Raw genomic sequence first — 22,879 nt, 5'->3', positions numbered from 1 at the left:
CAGGATTGATTTTAAGGTTCTTTTATTAGTTTTTAAATGCCTTAACGGCCTTGTGCCTTCTTATTTGTCCGATCTCCTTTTAATATACTGACCCTCGCGGAGCCCGAGGTCCTCTGGCAGCGGCCTTTTAATTATACCACAACCCAAGACCAAAACCCACAGTGAGGCGGCATTTAGCCACTATGGCCCCCGCCTCTGGAACAGCCTGCCGGAGAACCTCAGGACTGCAGAGACTGTCGATGTTTTTAAAAGAAGGTTAAAGACTCACCTTTTTAATCAGGCTTTTAACTGACCTTTTAAGCCTTCTTATGTACTGATGTTCTTATCATTACTTATTTATTATCTTAGGTATTTCACTGTTTCTACTTTCCATGCTTTACTTATTTATATAGTTATTTGTTTATTTCATTTTATTTATTTTTTATTCTTTTAACTCCAGTGTTTCCTCAGGGGGTCCTCCACACTGGGGGCGGTGTCTGGTCTGCTGCTGGGGGTGTTGTCCACGGGTCCCCTCGGCTCGGCTGGTTGGGGGGGCTCCCCACCTCGGTGTGGGGTCCCCGTGTCTGTCGGGATCAGGGGGATCTGGGTGCCGGCACCTCCGGCGGGCATGGCCTGGAGCTCCTCCCAGTGTGGACAGCCCCAATGGAGGCGTTTCCTCAATCGTCAGTGTCATGCCATGTCTCCCTTCAGCCAGTGGTAAGAGTGTGTGTGTGTGTGTGTGTGTGTGTGTGTGTGTGTGTGTGCTTGTGCAGTTGTGTGCCTCTATGGAGGGAGGGTGGGATGGGTCTTTTTGTTTTTAATGTTTTTAAATGTTGTACAGCACTTTGTGTTACTGTCTTTGTATGAAAAGTGCTCTATAAATAAAGTTTGATTGATTGATTGATTGATTGATTGATATCGATCTCAGTATGTTGAAAATAACTTTCTGATCATTAAACGTATACTAGCACAGACCTCTGTTACATGCTTATATTGCAATATCACATGTTTCATTCCAACCTTGAGTAACTCTCTTTTCACCATACATGTTTACAGCCCTGAATTCACTGTACAAAGAAGCTGCAGCATCTGGAGGAAACCCACGCAGGCACAGGCAGGTCTCCACCCAGAAAGGTGCCAGCTGACATGTCCCAGAACGTTTTTACTGTGGGGTGACCCTGCTACCACTGCTCCAGTGTGCTGCCTACAAATTAAATCAGATGAACAATTTGAATGAAAGCTGATTCAGTCAACAGAGCCCAAGTGTTGGTCCTTGTTTCCTTCCTGGAAAGTGGTTCAGGGACACTATGCATTCTCTGAGACGTGACTAGACAGCCTTCCTTAAACAAGACTTATGCTCATTTAAGTCATTTATTCTTTATTTAGCAAGCTCTGTCTGTGATTAAGTTGCTTTTCCGTTTCTCGGTGAACAAAGCTGGATTTGTGGATCTGCTGATGGTGTGCTCTGAATACAGCTGATTTAGTTTCCATAAAATGTTTCATAGAGTACACTTAACTGGCATTCAAAAATACAAAAACTCAAAAATACGTTATAATGGCAAGTAAGTACTGTGACTTACAAACTCATAATTTCACTTTGTAAATAATGATGACGGCTCAAAGGAGCTTCCATGAACAGCAAAGAGCCAGCAACAAAATAAATTCATAAATAGAATATAAAGAACAAAGACCAGAAAGTCAGCCAACTCAACCAGGTGTCCTCACAGCCTACTCTCTCATGCAGTTTCTGCTACTGCAAGCAGGTTTTATTTGGTTTAGCTAAGGTGGGAAGAGACAGCATGTTTTCAAGGCAGTGTTCTTCTTATCATTAAAGCTATGTTTTTTGTTTGTTTTTTTTCCAGCAGATACACTGACAGTTATAAGCAGGAGCTGCAGCAGGATCCAGGTGTTAACACGGTACACCTGCAGGCTGCTAACATGGCTTTTCTGAAGTCCACACTCGGCTTACTGATCCTCCTGGCTGTCTTCAACTACTGCTGGGCTGTAGAGGAGGTGAGGGCGTCTGAAATATCGTAAATATCTACTACAGATATAATACATATATCAAACCCAAAGTATTTAAAATTTAAATACTTGCGTATTTCCATTTCATGCTTTCAAATTCTTTATTTATCTGACAGCTTCAGTGGCTTTTACTTTTTGGCATTTTACTTACAAAACGTAAAGATGCTTGTGGTAAAATTCAACTACTTAAATGACAACTGAGAGATGATTTGGTAATCGATGAGTCAGTTGATAGAAATTGAATTGCCAACTGTTTTGGTCATCCTTAATTTTTTTATATAAAAAATATTTAAAGGGGAAAAAAACATGTTATGATCTAAGCGTTTCAACTGTGATGTTTTGGTAAGTTTCCCCATAATTTTGAGATTCAGACAGGGACCCTTTTTTATTTATTTCAAACCAACCAAATAAACAGCACATTAATCCATCACAGAAGTAATTAGTTTCCTGCCCATATTAAAATAAAATGTTGAAAAAAAAATTCTATTTAAACGCTGATAAATAAGCATTAAATATTAGTCCATTAAAAAGATCAGTAAGAAATAAAATCTCTCTCTATAGATGAAGAATGAAATTAGTATATTTTTCTACAACTGCGATATGAAATAAATAATCACGACAAAACAAATAGCAATATTTTTCCAAAAAATATCTATAAATAAATCAGTATTGCTCATCTCATCATTGTCTTAAATGGCAGGCAAAAAGTTTAAATTAAAGAGCATGAAATTAAAAAAAATGTAATTTATTTAATGAATCTAGATTAAATTTCAGTTCTACTATTGTGAAAAGATGGACAAAATACCATTTCACAATTGTGTGCTGAGTTTTTTCTGTATAATTGAATTTATTTTAAATTGCAAACGTAACCAATCCTTTTACAATGTTTTGTGTTCTACCTTTTGTGGCAGGTATTGTTTTATAACATTTTTATTTTAAACTAATACTTTTTGATAAATACATTTTTAACTGTGTGATGGCAGAGTTCATTTATTGCACTTTACTCAGTACTGTGTGGACTTTACTGTCTTTGTATTTATTTGTATAAGCCATGCAGCACCGAATCATAGTTTATTGAATGTTCCTAATTTAGGTGCTGATACACAGATTGTACATTATGTCCACAGTATTAATGACAGCTGTTTGACTGCATCTGCTTTTACATGTTCACAGCAGGTTTTGCATACTGCTTCAGATGAGTCTTTACTGATAAATGACGTCTCCTCCTGTTGTAGGATCTGTCTGTCTCTGAGCGCCTGTGGAGGGCCAACAAGGACGTCGGTAAGACATCCCTAAATTAAATTTGGGAATGTGCGTACTACTAGAAGAGGGATCTGTTTCATCACACAAAATTTTCACAATTTTTCAGCACTTATACTGTAGGTTGGTAAAAACAGGAGTGTATTGCATTACTTATTGCTGGTTGAAATCCAGACTGATGTTAAATAGTACTCCCACATTCAGTTTTATAAGAATTTAGCTGAGAAAAAAATTGCACCAGCTCTTAAAATCATCCATGCAGTTCTGTACTGGTCTAGGGTCCATGGGACTTATTGGGCAGCTCCATGTCCTGAGTTTGCATGTTCTCCCTGTGCATGCGTGGCTTTTCTCTGGGTACGCCAGCTTCCTCCCACAGTCCAAAAACATGCTGAGGTTAACTGATAACTCTAAATCGCCCGTTGGTGTGAATGCGAGTGTGATCGTTTGTCTCTCTATATAGCCCTGTGATAGACCGGTGGCCTGTCCTTCACCATAAGTCAGATGGGATAGACTCCAGGCACCCCCTCCCCCCAGCAGCCCTAATTTAACAATCTATAGATGATGGATGGATGGACTCAGGGGTATTGAACAGTTAATGTGAGATAAGGAAGAGACAAATTGACCCTTCGCTAAGCCCCGCCCCCCTTGGTTACTGTTGCTACGCCTGTCAAGCTTTCCCTCCTAGCATGAAATATGGAGTTTTTAGCGGTACCGGTAAGTGATATTTCTCAGGAGATATGTGCAAATTTCTGGACATATTCTACAACGATATCAGAGAGAAGCAGACAGAAGGGTCTCCAATATGCCTTTGAGAACTACATTCACCAAATTAAATGTTGGCGGAGTGCAAATGAAGAGGACGTTAAAATTGAGGGAAAAGCGCACAGATCTCAGTGTAAGCGCCAAACACCCCATGTATTGTTACTTCACGTCAAAAATAATCATATACAAGAACAACAATGTTCTTGTACAGCAGGGTAAGCCGATATGGATTAAATACATTTAAATTAATGTTATGTCAACTGTCATTATCATGCATCTGCCCATTTCTTGCTAAGCTAAATTTGTGTTTGTTTACAGCGCGCCAGGACTTGATCTCATTAAGGCACAGCAAAGCCTAGCATCTTGCACAGGTTTGCCACAACAGTGGCACAAACCGAGGGGTTACAACATTAATACAATACCGATCTCATCTGTTGTTGTCGCCAAAGCCAGACGTGAGCGTAGGCGGAGACCCGTAGATTGTTGCTACAAAGGACGCAGGATCATATCTAGGAAGATGAGGTACTGTACAATGAGCTCTATGTTGCAAACTTTTGCCCTTCTGCTCCACGGGAGGTTTCTGTCCTTCCATTGAGACGTCTTTCTTTGCTAATGCTATCTGACCTAACACACAGAGCTACGGTTAGCTAGTGTTAGCTAGCAACTTACCCTAGAACAGATGTAGGGGTTCTTATTGATTTTGGAGGGATTCAGCTGATCATGCGGTCTCCCACACTGCTAATTCCACACGCGGCACCTTTCTTCTTGTGTCTTTGGCTTGGGGAATGCAAAAAAATCAACACCACCCTCCAAGCTTTGCGGATAACGAGTGTCGGACTTGCAAGTATCGTACGCACACCGCTTCGGCATATTGTCTTCTGCTGAAAGCTTGACAGACCTCTCGTACCTAGTTACAGTTGCTAAGGTAGGATTGGACAGTAGCCATTTGTGGGAGGGGCTTAGCGAAGGGTCAATTGGGTACACTAAAAACATACAAACATAGAATTGCTATTGTAAACCCAAAGTATTTAGTGCAGCTGTACTTTCTTGTACTTTTAAGGCATAATACCACCCATAACAAACACACAAAAAATGATTCTGTTTATGTTTTTTTAAAAAAGTGTATTCAGAGTACACTGATATATGGTCAAATGACTGATCCTTCCTCAACAGTGCATACAGAGGAAGAGCCCTTGGTCATTGATGATATTGCTTATGACAATGAAAATGAGAGGAACGCAGATCAATGCACCTCCAACGGCTGCATGTGGAATAAATCCGCCGATGGAAAGATCTACGTGCCCTATGTCATTGCCGAACATTATTGTAAGTAATAATTATTAACAGAATTTTTACATTTCATCCAATCAGTTGACCAACAGCTTTGAGTCTCTATATAACCATGAATGAGATTTTTAATATGTTAGTATCCCATGGGAATTGACTGTCACATGACTAGTGTAAAGTTGACTTTTTGGAAAGTGAACGAAGGTAAAAGCAAACGAACATGTAGTTATACTGTTGTGGGATGTGGAAAATTTCACACCTTGTTTGTTGCACATATAAATTGTGGGCTGGTGTGTTCATAACCTAAATATAGTTAGTGAGTATTCCAGTTTTTTTGTTGTTGTTGTTTTTATCAAGTCTTCACACTGACAAAAAACAGGATCTTAAAGCAAAAATCAGAAAACTAAACAAATCTGGACACGTGATAGTTGATAGAAATAAAATTACTATACAACAACACCAGTCTACGCACAAATAAACTGACTGAAAAATAAAACTCAAAGTATGACTAAAATAACACACAACTGGAATAGTAAATTGTTGTTATAAAACAGTGGACATTTTTCATGACATGACATGGCCAAATGATGTTGAATTTTGAGCACAGTTGAATACTACTAAAAAGGCAATTACTCTCTCTAATCAACTTTCCTGCAGTGAAACAGAAACATTCTCTGCAAAGAGCTCACTGCATTACGATCAGGGCATCATCATTCAACATTTAAGCAGGTACATAATGTACATGTCTCTAGATATAACCATATATTGTATGCATTTCTCTTCTCTGTGTGTCTTCTCAGCTTCTCGCGAGCGCGCCATCATCGAGCGAGGCCTGCAGTCATTCAGCAGCGTCTCTTGCATTCGTTTCGTCCAAAGAACCGGCCAGAGAGACTACCTGAGCATCCAGTCCGACAATGGGTAACCATCTTTGTGTGTCTGTGTAAGCTGTACAGACCCAAAGTGTGTTTGTGCATTTTTAAATACATTGTAAGAAGTACTTTTCCTGGAGTGGGTACTTTTTTCTCCGCCGAATACTAACGTGAAAGAGGTCATATATGGATGATTCCAGCAGTCCGAAGACATACGAAAGTTCAGGACACTAAAAGTGTTTGAAATCTTCTGCAATGGAAAACTGCCAATTGGTGTATCCTTTGAGTGGAGTGTCTGATTTTTTGTGGCACCTTTTGACATCATCTTTAAATGTATTTAAAGATTATTTATCCGTCTTATTAGATCAAATGGACAAAAAAGCCAAAGAAGAAACAAGGACACACTTAATTTGTAGAGTTTTCATTTGTTTTGTTGCCCCTGTGCTCATTACACCAAACATGCAGTTCTGTTTGTGTAGTTATTAACTTTTTATTTTGCCAGGGAGAATTACTGGAAGCTTTTGGTTCACTAAAATTAAACCAGTGACTAAAGTGACATTTGACCAAAAGTGAAACCTCAAGTGTTACAAAATCTATAATTCGCCTAAAAACACTTATTGTCCCCCAAATTTTAGAAGTACCTGAGCAGTGAACCATTCTGTCTGCTTTGATCAGTATTATTTTTTGTTTGATTGTTTGAATGTAGCTGTTACTCCTACGTGGGCCGTCGTGGTTATGCCCAGACGTTGTCTTTGGACCGTCCGGGCTGCCTCTATCACGACATCGTCCAGCATGAGCTGCTCCACGCCCTCGGCTTCAACCACGAGCAGTGTCGCTCTGACAGGGACAACCACATCCGGATCCTGTGGGAGAACATCGAGCCTGGTCAGAGCCTGAGCTCTTCACTCACACATCTTATAATATACTAATCCAAATGCTGTTCCTAAAACCAAGTCTAAGTATAGTTGATCTCAGCTGCAAAAATCTGTTCTCTTGATCATGAGGTCACCTAAACCCTGTTTTACTTGATATGATCTAAGCGTAAATCCTCAAATTTTTGTTATATTCAGACTTCTCAATTTAATCTTAAAAAGGCAATGACATGCACCACCTTCTCTGTATTGCCACTGGAGCTCATCCAAGCTGCTTGTTTAGTGACAAAACATTGAGAATGGCCAATCTTACCTGCCAAATCCACCTCCTTATACTGTACTTATTGATCAACAGCAAAGCCAACATTCAGTTGTATATACCCAAATACTTTATGCAAAACTAAATTCATATCTGTCGACTGATCAGTCACTCATCATGAAAAGTTTGAGGATTAACAGACAAATCAAAACACAAGTCTTTAGTATTTTCTGACCTGTGATTCTTGTCTTCTCAGGTTTGGCGTATGCCTTTGACAAGATCGACACTCTGAACCTGAACACCCCCTACGACTACAACTCTGTCATGCAGTACCACAGGTTTGGGGAAGCTGCCATCACTTATCTCTAGCATCTGTTTATCTAGGGAATCGGTATTTTTTTTCTTTTTTTTTTCTTCTTTTTTTATTTCTATTTTTTTGTCTGCATATCCGCTCAAAAATGACACCAACCAACCATGGTGTCATTACTTAAGCTTCATGCAATTAGGGAATCGGTATTGATTCCATTCACTTCTCTTTATCTTAGGAGGTGCCCTGTTAATAATTCCCAAACCATTTTCCTTTTGATGCAAAATAACAGTATTATTCAGTCTATATGTAAGTAAGTATACAGTCACCTCCAAAAGTATTGGAACAGCAAGTTCAATTCCTTTGTTTTTGTTGTATACTGAAGACATTTAGGTTTCAGATAAAAAGATGAATATGACACAAAAGTTCAGAATTCCAGCTTTTGTTTCATGGTTTTTACATCTAGATGTGCTAAACAACCCAGGACAGAGCACCTTTTCTTTGAACCGACTCACTTTTTAAGTGAGCAAAAGTATTGGAACAGACATTATTAAATTAACTTAAAGTGAATAACATTTAATATTTGTTGGCATAACCCTTACTTGCAATAACTGCATCAAGCCTGCGACCCATTGACTTCACCAGGCTGTTGCATTCTTCATTAGAAATGCTGTTCCAGGCCTTTACTACAGCCTCTTTCAGTTCTTGTTTGTTTCTGGAGGTTTCTCCCTTCAGTCTCTTCTTCAGAAGGTAAAATGCATGTTGTATTGGGTTAAGGTCCAGTGACTGACTTGGCCAGCCCAAGACCTTCCACTTTCTCCCCCTGATGAAGTCCTTGTTGTGTTAGCAGTGTCCTTTGGGTCATTGTCTTGTCGCATGATGAAGCTTCTCCCGATTAGTTTGGATGCATTTTTCTGTAAATTGCCAGACAAAATGGTTTTGTAGATATCAGACTTCATTCTGCTGCTACCATCATGAGTTACAGTGGGTACGGAAAGTATTCAGACCCCTTGAAATTTTTCACTCTCTGTGTCATTGCAGCCATTTGCCAAAATCAAAAAAGTTCATTTTATTTCTCATTAATGTACACTCAGCACTCCATCTTGACAAAAAAACAACCCAGAAATGTAGAAATTTTTGCAAATTTATTAAAAAAGAAAAACTGAATTATCACATGGTCATAAGTATTCAGACCCTGAGCTCAGTATTGAGTAGAAGCACCCTTTTCAGCTAGTACAGCCATGAGTCTTCTTGGGAATGACGCAACAAGTTTTTCACACCTGGATTTGGGGATCCTCTGCCATTCTTCCTTGCAGATCCTCTCCAGTTCTGTCAGGTTGGATGGGGAACGTTGGTGGACAGCCATTTTGAGGTCTCTCCAGAGATGCTCAATTGGGTTTAGGTCAGGGCTCTGGCTGGGTCAGTCAAGAACGGTCACAGAGTTGTTCTGAAGTCACTCCTTTGTTATTTTAGCTGTGTGCTGAGGGTCATTCTCCTGTTGAAAGGTGAACCTTCGGCCCAGTCTGAGGTCCTGAGCACTCTGGAAGAGGTTTTCCTCCAGGATATCTCTGTACTTGGCCGCATTCATCCTTCCTTCAATTGCAACCAGTCGTCCTGTCCCTGCAGCTGAAAAACACCCCCACAACATGATGCTCCCACCACCATGTTGCACTGTCGGGATTGTATTGGGCAGGTGATGAGCAGTGCCTGGTTTTCTCCACACATACCGCTTAGAATTAACACCAAAAAGTTCAATCTTGGTCTCATCAGACCAGAGAATCTTATTTCTCATAGTCTGGGAGTCCTTCATGTGTTTTTTGGCAAACTCTGTGCAGGCTTTCATGTGTCTTGCACTGAGGAGAGGCTTCCGTCGGGCCACTCTGCCATAAAGCCCCGACTGGTGGAGGGCTGCAGTGATAGTTGACTTTGTGGAACTTTCTCCTATCTCCCGACTGCATCTCTGGAGCTCAGCCACAGTGATCTTTGGGTTCTTCTTTACCTCTCTCACCAAGGCTCTTCTCCCACCATTGCTCAGTTTGGCTGGACGGCCAGGTCTAGGAAGAGTTGTGGTCGTCCCAAACTTCTTCCATTTCAGGATTATGGAGGCCACTGTGCTCTTAGGAACCTTGAGTGCTGCAGAAATTCTTTTGTAACCTTGGCCAGATCTGTACCTTGCCACAATTCTGTCTCTGAGCTCCTTGGGCAGTTCCTTCGACCTCATGATTCTCATTTGCTCTGACATGCACTGTGAGCTGTAAGGTCTTATATAGACAGGTGTGTGCCTTTCCTAATCAAGTCCAATCAGTTTAATTAAACACAGTTGGACTCCAATAAAGAAGCAGAACCATCTTGAGGAGGATCAGAAGAAATGGACAGCATGTGAGTCAAATATGAATGTCGCTGCAAAGGGTCTGAATACTTCTGACCATGTGATATTTCAGTTTTTCTTTTTTAATACATTTGCAAAAAAATTCTACATTTCTGTTTTTTTCTGTCAAGATGGGGTGCTGAGTGTACATTAATGAGAAATAAAATGAACTTTTTTGATTTTGGCAAATGGCTGCAATGACACAGAGAGTGAAAAATTTCAAGGGGTCTGAATACTTTCCGTACCCACTGTACATCATCAATAAAGACTAGTGAGCCCGTTCCAGAAGCAGCCATGCAACCCCAAGCCATGACACTACCTCCACCATGTTTCACACATGAGCTTGTATGTTTTGGATCATAAGCAGATCCTTTCTTTCTCCATACTTTGGCCTTTCCATCACTTTGGTAGAGGTTAATCTTGGTCTCATCAGTCCATAAAACTTTGTTCCAAAACTTTTGTGGCTGATCTCTGTACTTGTTTGTAAAATCCAATCTCGCCTTCTGATTCTTTTTGCTGATGAGTGGTTTGCATCTTGTGGTATGGCCTCTATATTCCTTCTCTCAAAGTCTACTTCAAACAGTGGATTGTGACACTTTCACCCCTGCCCTATGGAGGTTGGCAGTGATGTCAGTGACTGTTGTTTTTGGGTTTTTCTTCACAGCTCTCACAGTGCTTCTGTCATCAACTGCTGTTGTTACCCTGGGCCAACCTGTTCAATGTTTGTTGCTTAGTACACCAGTAGTTAGTTTCTTTTTCAGAACATTCCAAATTGTTGTAGTGGCTATGCCCAATGTTTGTGCAATAGCTCTGATCGATTTTCCCTCTTCTCTCAGCTTCAAAATGGTTTGCTTTTCTCCCATAGACAGCTCTCTGGTCTTCATGTTTGCTTAACAGAAAATGCAGTTTTCACAGGTGAAATCCAAAGCCAAAAACAAGAACTATTTAATGTCTCTGCAATCGATCTGAAAGGCAACATGTGGGCAACTAGAAACACCCATCAGTCACATGTTCCAATACTTTTGCTCACTTGAAAAGTGAGTGGGTTCAAAGAAAAGGTAATCTTTCCTGGGTTGTTTAGCATATCTTGATGTAAAAACCACGAAATAAAAGCTGGAATTCTGAACTTTCGTGTCATATTCATCTTTTAATCTAAAATCCAAATGTCTTCAGTATACAACAAAAACAAAGGAATTGAACTTGCTGTTCAAATACTTTCGAAGGTGACTATATGTATTATCTGTTCTTGAATGCGGAACAAAGTACACTAGGTGCATATTTTTATTTGTGATGCCTTTTTGTATGTCTGAGAAGACATACAGCATAGTAATGACTGCAGTATATCATCATCGACAAAACAAGCTGATAATGCAAACATTTTTGTGTTTTTTTCTATCTGAGCAAACAGGTTTTTTTTTAATGATGAAGCAGTATTTTCTACTTACTTCTTTCACACAAATAAAATCCAAACTCCTACATTTATCCCAGGTATGCCTTCTCTAAGAACAATAGCCCCACCATGGTGCCCATCCCCGACGCCAATGTTGAATTTGGCACTGCCCAACAGATGAGCCAGAATGACATCACCAGACTGAACAGGCTGTACAAATGTTAAACAGTAAGAGAAATTAAACACTCTTGTTCAGTGTAAAACATACTATTAACAATCCAAACGACTAACCCTTTTAAGGCATGACTGTGCTATTGTAAAGTTTTGGTTGGGTTCAACACAATATCAACTTGGTTAAGTTTTGGGAAAATTAAGATTAAAATTAGTGCATTAAGGATAGATGACCTTTTCATGGTTACAACAGAAAAATGTAGTTAATGTAGATAAGTCATGGTTCTAGCATATGTTGAGACATCTGTGTCATGTGTTTAAATGTTTTATTGATCCATCCAGCCACCATGACTTCCTCCCAACACTGACTTTGTACAACTACAATTACATCAACTGACCTCTTTCATTATTACAGTCACCAGACTAACACAACCACTACATGCTGACTGACAGAATCCGTTAACGAAACATTACTGGGAATGTATTAAGTTGCATGTTAATGCTATAGTGGTCTGCAATGCTGACACCACTAACTGTAAATGTGTTTTTCTTGCTTCACTTTGCTTCCCATTACAGGGCAAAATTCCTAAACAACATGGTTAGACATCGGACCCACTGTTCCCACTGAGGATGTTTTCTCAGTCCTTGGTACAAATCAATACATTGCATTGACAATAAATCTTAATGTACTTGCTCAGTGAAGCTTTGTTTTTTGTACTTAGCTAAATGGTCATGAATCAGTTTCATGCTGAAGTTTGGCGGATGGAAATATTTGTATCCAAATTTAAATCTGCAGAATAAAAATTATAATTTTTAACTGCATCACACACCACCGAGTGACACCTCTGACGAAGACGGAAGGCTCCGTCAATGTCAGGTATGTTTTTGACAAACTTACGTGTCTGATCACAGAAAAAAGGTTAAACAATATATTGTCACATCATCAATGTGCCCCGATTTTTTTGTAACCCCATACAAGCTATAAGAATCATAAAATTGTGGGTTGCATTCTGTGGTAACTAAAGTTAATTCATATCAAATTAAAGGTCTATATACCCTTTAATCAAGTTCTCCAATAGGTTAAAAAAAAAAAGATCCAAAAGTCCAGTAATAGTATTTAAATACAACAGACTGATGCAGATGGGCTGCACAGAGGCTTGGTGGTTAGCACTTTCCCCTTACAGCTAGAAGACCCCCAGTTTGTGTCCCGGCCTTCCCGGGATCTTTCTGCATGGAGTTTGCATGTTCTCCCTGTGCATGTGTGAGTTTTCTCCTGGTACTCCGGCTTCCTCCGACAGTCCAAAACATGCTGAGGTTAATTAAGTAAATTGTCTGTAGTTGTGAATGTGAGTGTGACTGTTTGTCTGCATATGTAGCCCTGTAGCAGACTGGTGACCAGTCTGGGGTGTTCCCTGTCTTCACCCTGAGTAAGTTGAGATAGTCTCCAGCCCCCCACGATCCTAATGAGGATTGAGCAGTGTATAGATAGACTGATGCACACTTCCTTTTGTTGTAGGTTTTCTGACCACCAGCGGATGGCACTCAAATCACATCTAGCACATAAAGTTGTATTTTTTTTAATCAAGTACAGATGCTGTTTTTTGCAAATCTCAAAAGACAAACATGTTTTAAAAGGCTCTCTCATCAGTGAAATGCATAGCTGTGCTTCTGCAAAGTCAAAAACATTAAAGCTACACATGAATACATATGCAATTTTACTATACTGATATACCACCGTCTTCCTGATCAATATTTATGAAATTTCTCTCTTGTTCTTCAAATACATTTAAAAGTAAACAAAGAAAAAAATTCATGTCCATGTCTAATTTACAGCATGTTAATGTTTCTAATTATGCTATGCAAGGCTGCCACCTTCTGCACAGTGGTGTTATGGTTAGCACTTTTGTCTTGCAGCAAGAACATCCCTGGTTCAAATCCCAGGGTGGGCCTGGGATCTTTCTGCATTGAGTTTGCATGTTCTCCCTGTGCATGCGTGGGTTTTCTATGGGCACTCCGGCTTCCTCCCACAGTCCAAAAATATGCTGAGGTTAATTGGTTACTCTAAATTGCCTGTAGGTGTGAATGTGAGTGTGATTGTTTGTCTGTATATGTAGCCCTGTGACAGACTGGTGACCTGTCCAGGGTGTCCCCTGCTTTTGCCCGAGTCAGCTGAGATAGGCTCCAGCACCCCAGCGACCCTAATCAGGATTCAGCGGTGTATAGATGATGGATGGACCCCAATGGAGGCGTTTTCCATGATCCTCAGTGCCATGCCGTGTCACCCTATGATCAGTGATGAGAGTGTGTGTGTGTATATGTATAAATGGAGGGAGGAATGGGATTTTTTGTTTATAATGGTTTTTAAGTGTTATGAAGTACTTTGTGTTGCTTTAACTGCATGAAAAGTGCTATAAAAATAAAGTTTGACTGATTATTCCTCTGGTATCCCTCAAAGTCATAAACTCTTCTAAAGTTTCCACCTTCCAACAACGACTAAACAATCTGATTTATGATATACACACAACTTTGGTGTTTATTCTGTACATTTTTGTTGTATTGTATTTTGGTTGTTAGAGTTTTCTGGTATTCTTGTTGTCATTTTGTCATCCCCCATTAGTATTCTGCTCTGTCAGACTTCACACCTGTATGAAGGAACTCACCTTGTTAGTTGCTGTCACACCTTCATGCTGCTTCTTGTTGCTTTTTCCCCTCCAGACTATTTTCAGCATTGATGAAGAAAAAAAACAGGAGATAGAAAGAACATGAGACTGAAGGAATCAGGAATAATTAACTTTCATTAAAAAAAGAAAGGGGAAAAAATGCTACAAAATAACAGAAAGTCCAAACCTTAGACAGCAAGTCAATGTTTTTGAATTATTCCTCCTTAAAGTCAATGGTCATAGTTTTGTCTCTGCCTGGTGATGCTACTGCCTTCCTTTCCAGGGATATTGGGTTAGAAGGAGGTATTTTCGTGCAGGAGAGCGTCGCTGAATTTACTGACACTTCTACAATCACCATGATCTGAATGACTAAGAATCTACAAAGATAATCAATAGCAGTAATTTTACTTTGATTTAGTCAAAAATGAGTCCCATGCTAAATCAACTTTCTCACTATAAAACAAACATTAGCTTGACTCTGTTGGTCAGAGAAAACACCAACTGCCTCATCAGAGCAGTGTGCTACAGAGCAGAATGAGAAAGAGCGGTGTGGTGCAGTGGAAGTGTGCTTGGCCTATAACCCAGAGGTTGATGGGTTGAAACTATCCTCTGCCAAACCAAAATTTTCACTACAAACTATACAAGGAGTTTGATTGGAATTGCCACATAAAATAAGACACAGTCCAAAAAGTTTCTAGAAACGTATGAATAAAATCCATCCATCGTCTATACAACATTTTATCCTCCGTAGGTCTGTGGGGGGCTGGAGTCTATCTCAGCTTAGGGTGAAGGCATAGGTCACCTGGACAGGTAACCAGTCCGTCATAGGCCCACACAGAGAGACAGACAACCAAACATCAAGCTGTGATGGCTGAGTGGTTAAGGCGTTGGACTTGAAATCCAATGGGGTTTCCCCACGCAGGTTCGAACCCTGCTCACAGCGCATGAGTTTATCCTTCAAGGTGAGGATATTAAGAATAAAACTACAGAAGTAACAAATCATTTACATGTGAGAGCATAAACACCCACAATCTGTTGAATCATACAGTGACAGTTGATCACATTCAGACAGAAAAAGGAACAGTTTGACTGCTGAACATGGAGCTCATTTCTTTGCTAAACAACAGAAATCTACAAATCTGCCCTCTTTACAGAGCAGAGAGGATGAAGTGATTTGGAGGCTGCAGACAAACAGTTTCACTTCATTTTCACTCTTTCTCTAACTGAATGTTGGTATCAGTGGCTTCAAACATGATCTGATCTTTCTGATTGGAGTCCAATCCAGAGTCCAGAGGAACAGAGTGGCACAGTGGAAGTGTGCTGGGCCAATAACCCAGAGGTTGATGGATTGCTAAACCATCCTCTGCTAAACCAATACCTTCACTACAAGCTCTGCACCAGGAATTTGATTGGAATTGTCTCATAAAACAAGACAAGAGTGCTGCTGAAGCTTCTACAATTACCATGATCTGGATGACTAAGAATCTACAAAGACAATCAATAGCAGTAATCTTACTTTGATTTGGCCAAAAATAAGTCCCATGCTAAGTCAACTTTCTCACTACAAAACAAACAGTAGCTTGACTCTGCTGTTCAGAGAAAACACCAACTGCCTCATCAGAGCAGCGTGCAACAAAATGAAATGAAACAGAGCAGAGTGGCGCAGTGGAAGGTACAAACTTCATTTAAGTCCTGAGCTTTTAACAAATTTGAAGAGACAAGATAATATGACCTCAGTGTCCGTCTTTTGTAACTGACTGCCAGTCAGTTTAAGAGTTGAATTGATTTCAACAGTTTTCTGAGAACATTTAAATCACTTCATGGACTCGTGAAGCTAACAGAGTGGAGTTTCAGTCAGCCTCAATGTTCAAAGGTCTGCAGAATCAATGAAGTCACTTCCGTAACAAAACAACGCACAATTTTATGTTGCATCTTTCGAATATTATCAGTTTAGTTTATTTCAGTGTTTTATGATCTTATTTAATCTTGGCACAATTTCATTTTTATCCTGTGAATTGCCTGATTTTATTTTCAAACCTTGTTTAGTGTTAATCTAGATTTTCCCATGTAAACACAGTGTACCACCACATCATCAAATAATTTCCTAATTTTATATCATTACTAACATTATTTTGAATGAAAACAAATTTTTTTTAATGAGGCAGAAAAAGTAAAAAGCACAGCATGAAGCAACTGATTTTAAAAAATTATTGTAGTCAGCAGTTATTTAATGTCTTTCACCGTATAAAAGTGAAACCATTATATGTCAATCTTCAATATATCAATTTTTTATTGTTCATTAACAAGTTCAGTTTACAGTTGTGCCCGTAAATGAAGACAGGTTGATACATCTCAAATTAGGAGGTTACATGAAAGCAAAAATCTATTTTTCAGTGAAAACTGCTAATTTTTATTTTTTATTTTTTAGCATATCTGGCTCATATTAAGACACCTAAGCTTGAAAATCCTGGTAAAATATAGCTTAAAATAATTTTCCCCAGTTAATTTTAAGATCTCATTATTCAAAATATCATCTCTTATTTCAAGAAATCTTACCAAGCCATTTTTCACTTGTTCTGTTAGCAGATTTTTTTCACTTATTTCAAGGTAAGAGTTCCTTGAAATAAGCTGGGTTTTTTTCTGGTTTTGGGAGGGGCATTTTTTCCCATTGTGATCTCAACCTCAACTAAAATGTACATTCTGGAATTGTACAAGATCTTATCTGCTGATGAGGACCAGATGGCGGGAACACATTACACCAGTTTTGAAGTCGTTGCATTGGCTCCTCGTCTGCTTCAGGATTGATTTTAAGGTTCTTTTATTAGTTTTTAAATGTCTTAAAGGCCTTGCGCCTTCTTATTTGTCTGATCTCGTTTTAACATACCGACCCTCGCGGACCCTGAGGTCCTCTGGCAGCGGCCTTTTAATTATACAGACCCTCCAGGATTTCGCGGGCGTTTTTCGTGATTGTTGCGGCCGAAAATGCCTGAATTCACGGTAGCTTTTCTTAAAAATTGCGATAAAAGTTGCGATGTTTTAAGCTTATTTATTGTGATGAAATTGCGGGAGACAGTGACAATTGCTAAAAAGCTGCATTTTTCAGGTTGTAGAACATGTTTCAACACTGTAATTGACAATATTTATTCCGAAATTAATTATTTAACGTTCCAACCCATTTTCCACAAAAGTTGGCACACCACGGTGGGACATTAGCAGCAGCCAGATACTGGTTTAATATGATGTGGTTGGTAGATTTGCGGCACAAAATGATAATTTACTATTGAATGAATCATATTTGGACATATCTGTCAGTGTCTTAAAAAGTTAATTTCACTTCCGGGCACACACGTGTTCACACACACCCTCATGGCTTGTCACGTCAATTAACAAGAAGAGAGCGCAGTCCTCCACCAAGGCAGGTGTGTGTTCTGTACATACCGAATCACGTGACCTAAATATGTAGCGGGCATAGAGGGGAATTGATGGGACTCAGAAACACCCCACAGTTGTTCTTTGTGTCATTTCCGATACGTCCACAGAGGTAGATTTGTAGTAGGATCACAATCATGTGATCATCAGCAGGCCGCTGAGGTAGCGTTCACTTGTTGCCATGGTTACCGTGCCGCTATCGGACGCCGTACCGCTATGAATCCTTAACAAATCCGTGGATCCAAACTTTAAGCCGTATCACTGCTGAAGTCTAATCACTTGGTCCTTGTGTCATTTCTGACTGACCCTGAAAATTTCTTTCAAATCTCTGAGTCCGTTTTTGAGTGATGTTGGTAACAGAGGAAGGATTCACATATGCAGATCGTCACAAAGCTCCGCCGTGTTCTTTGGTGGAATAATTAATCTAATTTACCTCATTCTTTCAGTGCTCTAACAGATCTGGATGCAACAGTTTCCATCATGGTGATTTGTCTGGCTTTTTAACTTTAAAAAACTTTTTGCCATGAGCTCTGCCTCAGTTTCTCACACATCTGTATGCAATTTTGGGAAACATTTTTGTGTTATGTCCATATTCTGTCTATTAAGAGAGTATTCCTGCACAAAAAAAGCTTTGGGGATACATGGCTGTCTTTGGTGGGTTTAACACAGATTAATTAATGAAAACAGCTGTGAGTAAAACCACCATAGGCCACACAAATGCACAAAAACATTTAAAACAAGAAAAACACTCAGAGAATGCAGCACTCTGACAAGGCTGCTCAGTAGTTCCATGATTTCTGCCTGATAAGTCCCGATGAGTCTGCAGCGGTGGATTTGTAGTAGGATCGCAATCATGTAATCAGAAATCTTTAACAAATCCGGGGATTCAGACTATAAGCTGCATCACTGCCAAAATCTAATCACTCGATCCTTGTGTCATTTCTGACCTTCTCTGAAAATTTAAACCAAATCCGTTCATTTCTGTGTAATGTTGTGCACAGACCGACAGACAGACAAATCTACACCGATCATCACACAATTACATTGTTACCTCACTGACAAGAAACAAAGGTCACTGTTGGGAGACTTGAGAACCCAAAGAGACAACCGATTGTATTTATACTTGTACAAAGGCAGTAGTGGAAAACATATTCAAAATAACCAAATAAAAGTAGCATTTGCACAATATGAAAATACTCAACTACAAGTGGAATGTTTCAGTGAAAATGTTATTGCGAGAAAAAAATGTAAATATAAGGAGCAAAGTTTCAAAATCAGAAGTACTTCCGGAATCTACCAACATTCCGAAACCCTGGACATTCCAGAACCCGGACATTCCAGAATCCTGGACATACTGGAAAATGGACATTCCGGAATCCCAGACATTCCGGAACCCTGGACATTCTGGAATCCGGACATTCCGGAATCCTGACATTCTGGAACACGAACATTCCGGAATCTCAGACATTCTGGAGTCCACTAACATTTCGGAACCCCAGACATTCCGGAATCCACCAACATTCCGGAACCCTGGACATTCCAGAACCCGGACATTCCGGAACCCTGGACATTCTGGAAAACGGACATTCCGGAACCCTGACATTCTGGAACCCGAACATTCCGGAACCCAGATATTTTGGAACACTGGGATTCCGGAATCCCGACATTCCGGAATTCGTCAACATTATGCAATCTTCCACAATTCTAGTATCTTGACCTAAGATGGCTTTCTATCACTTATGTACCCTAGGGGGGTTCATTTTTTTTGTGGGGGTTGATCTGGACCCTCAACTCCACTTGGTACACAGGAGGAGGAGGAGGAGGAAAGGGGGGTCGGCCAGGGGCCTTTGTTTCTTACAGGGTGGTGGTGGAAGGGGGTTGTTCTGCCCCCCCCCCACACACACACACACACACCACCACCACCACCACGCATCTTGAGATGCGCTTAAAGTGTGATTATAAGTTTGTTAAAGAGTTCAAGTTTCCTGGTAGTGACAGTCTTTGCTTGTCCATATCTCAGTAGTGAAAGAGTCAGCAGTTAGATTTTAGATGCTGAAAGTCATCTTGATTGTTGCATTTCAAACTTATTATCTTGGTGTACAGAGCTGAAATGCTGAATATTGGGTCAACATCTAAATAGTTATGGACCTGACTGTATCTCTGGTTCCAGCAGCTGCTGCTTGAGGTAGTGAACTAGCAGAACAACAGAATTTCTTTCTGTCATCACCTGAGCCTACATAGTGGTCAGACACATTTTTCTGTGGTCCACATCTTCACTATTAGCCATCCTTCTCTTAATCCACCACCGGTTAGGGTGCAGATGTTGTAAGAAAGTGTTATAATGATTGTCTGTATAATTTTCTTCATATACATATGCATTATTCAGGACATACAACACCAGGATGCTGCAATCAAAGCAGGCAGACAGAGTCACATCAGTTTCAATTATAACAAATTGAGCAATGTTATTCACTTCACCTGTCAGTGGTCATAATGTTGCGGCCGATTGGTGGATATGTAACCCGTAGGATGGAGTTCTGAGGTTACTTACTGTGAATTAGTACTATATAAATAAAACAGAAGTTAATGTTGTTTGAATACTCATACAAACTGTCAAAAGTTGTACTAATTATATACATTCCTGATGTATGCTGTTATAGTAAATGGTTATTATATTCAGACTTTGCTGTTACTTGCATCCACTACTTAGTTTAAAAATTTTAGTTGAAGGACACAAACCTTTTTGTATTTTAACCACAGGAAGCTCCAGACTGGGTCACTATGAACACTATTTCACTGGTGCATTAATTGTATTTAGAGCCTAATATTGGAAGAAACATGCTTACAACATTCCTTTTCACACATGCTAATGTATGTGCCAGGATAGAAGTGGACTGAGGAAAAGTGGTTCTTGTCTACAATCCAATAATATGCCAGAATCTTGGCTTAGGACAACACTGCAGAACCTTACAAAATTCGAGAATCTTGCAAAGATTCTTCTCCAGAATCAAAAAACATTCCAGAACCATGGCCTTGGAAACCATTACAACATTTTCGCATCCAACAACATTCTACAATCTTACAGCGTTCTACATTGTGGCTGTGTGATGTCATTCTAGAATCCCCCAACATTCCAGAATACTGGCCAAGAATCTTTTGACTTTCTAGGAAATAATAACTGAATTTGAAAAAGACAAGCTGTTGTAATATTGAGGCTGGTTAAAAACTATGAAAATACAAGAGTTAAGGAATCATGTACCTTTGCACTTGGGCCTTTTATAGTACAGTTAATGTTACTCTCATGAACATAAACTCAGGCGGTACGCTAAACATGCTGAGTTTCACAACATTCCTGATTTATTAAGTATTTGATTATATGTGAGTTAGACTATTCATTGTTCTGATAGGGTAGTTGTTATTTCATTTGAAAGGCAAATATACAGCTTTAATATTAAGTAGTACAAACAAAACAGTAACTGGGAACAAGTCTATCTATCTATCTCATAGATAGATAGACTCATTGGTTACCTAGGGGACAGTGTCATGTTGTAGCAGCCGTTTTCAGATCCCAAAAACCCATAACTTACACTGAGCTGACATGTAGTAGGTAAAGGAGAAAAAAAACATGGATAATAAGAGTATGACCAAATATCATGAATATAATTTTAATATAATAATAATATATTCTTTATATAGCATACATTTATAAATAAATATGACACACACTGTAATATAGCGTCTCCTCGGCAGCGGCACTGTGGAGTCATCCCAGCACCTCAGTGGGGTGAACTGAGGACGCGTCCCGCGGTCATAGGTCACGGTGTCATATGTCCGCAGGGGAGACGGCCAATAAATCCCGACACTCCCCCGCCCCCTCTCTCTCTCTCCCTCCCTCTCTATGTCTCTGACGCGCGCGCACATGTACGTTTTAACACTTTCGGAGATAACGTCTGCGCGCGTACGAGAGCAGTGCCCGCAGCCTGACAGTATCAGCACCAGTACCTGTGCTGTAGACCTGTAGACGTGTCCTCGGTTCTTCTGGACTTACAGCATCTAACCGTCGCTATGCCTCTGCCCACCGCCTCCCGGTTGTTGAGGGTCGCGCTGAGGACCCATGTGGTCCCTGTGGCTAATTTGACGTCCAAACCTGCCAAACACATTATCCCTGCAGGGGTGAGTTGCTGTTCGGTCCAGTTGCCTGACAGAGACAGAGCCTGTCCCGCCTGGGTGGACACATATTTGTAGCCGTTGGCTAATATGTTATTATGCTACTGGGGATTTTAGCGCATCTTGGCCTGATATGACACCCAGACCTGACTACAGACTTTCACTTTACTGCGTCAAACTTTTCCTGCTGTTGATTTTCTATTGCCAAAAGATTTGTGAATAATCTATATTAACAGTTGAATATGCTATAGTACATGCACTGCGCTTCGACCATGACTTCAAAAGCGACTTTTTTAACACTTTCGATAAGTGCGTCAGTTGCTCGCCATGATTCCGTTTAATTCCAACACGTACACATCCGTATCAGCTCACATATTACGGCATAGACTTATCCTGAAATGTGAACAGTAGCTGCAGCTCGATATGTTTTAAAAAATAAATTTCACAGCAGGTAGACCGCTTACCGAAGTTTAATATTGTAATGAAAGTGAAGCGGTTAAATTTTAATACAGGTCTTTTGTAGCTGAAACACGTGTTGCAGATTTGAACAGGTGCCAAGTCCACGACCTTGATGTAGACAGGTCAGAGTGGCACAAATGAAAAGCTATAATAATCATTGTGCACAGGGAGCTATACTGTCTTTTAGCTTACTGTGACACTTAATCAGTCACCAGGACTTCTTGACGCAAATTTTACAAACCCAGTTTCATTAAATATTCAGTTCCGTCTATTTCCTTTCAGTGGCTTAATAATTAAATAAGAGATTTTTTTTTAATTTAGCTTTCGTACCAGGGCTTTCCAGACACCACCCACAGCGGATGATACAATGCCATTTCCTTCACACTGCTTGCAAACACACACTACTGTTGATAACCTCTGTGTCAACTCTAAAGCTCTTCCTGAATCAGTTTTTCAGAGCTAGATTGTGCAAGTAATACACTGTCCCTGTGTCACTTCACTACAACTACGGCAGCTCTAAGTAGTGACGCTAGGGCTCGCCACCTATCTTTAAATATCCTTTTCCATTTTTGTGAAGTCTCACAATCACATCCTTTTTTTCTGACAGTTTTTTTT

General features: G+C 39.9%; 1 protein-coding gene and 1 non-coding gene across 2 annotated transcripts; both read left to right on the top strand.

Annotated features, from left to right (window-relative positions):
• The first annotated feature begins 1,853 nt into the window (after positions 1 to 1,853).
• LOC110954203 (high choriolytic enzyme 1-like) lies at positions 1,854 to 12,246 on the top strand. The gene is made up of 8 exons (XM_022198599.2): positions 1,854 to 1,992; positions 3,240 to 3,285; positions 5,200 to 5,352; positions 6,114 to 6,231; positions 6,889 to 7,067; positions 7,570 to 7,651; positions 11,477 to 11,606; positions 12,126 to 12,246. The coding sequence occupies exons 1-7, from the start codon at positions 1,918 to 1,920 to the stop codon at positions 11,601 to 11,603; spliced, it is 780 nt and encodes a 259-aa protein (XP_022054291.1). The 5' UTR covers positions 1,854 to 1,917; the 3' UTR covers positions 11,604 to 11,606; positions 12,126 to 12,246.
• A 2,824-nt stretch (positions 12,247 to 15,070) lies between these two features.
• On the top strand, positions 15,071 to 15,152 carry trnas-uga (transfer RNA serine (anticodon UGA)). Its single transcript has one exon. It is a non-coding gene; the product is annotated as a tRNA-Ser (tRNA).
• The last annotated feature ends 7,727 nt before the right edge of the window (positions 15,153 to 22,879 follow it).

The sequence above is a fragment of the Acanthochromis polyacanthus genome, chromosome 8 (genome assembly GCF_021347895.1).
Source record: "Acanthochromis polyacanthus isolate Apoly-LR-REF ecotype Palm Island chromosome 8, KAUST_Apoly_ChrSc, whole genome shotgun sequence".
Lineage (NCBI taxonomy): Eukaryota > Metazoa > Chordata > Actinopteri > Pomacentridae > Acanthochromis > Acanthochromis polyacanthus.
Note: the sequence above shows the minus strand (reverse complement) of the source record. Positions and strands in the feature narration are given on the sequence as shown.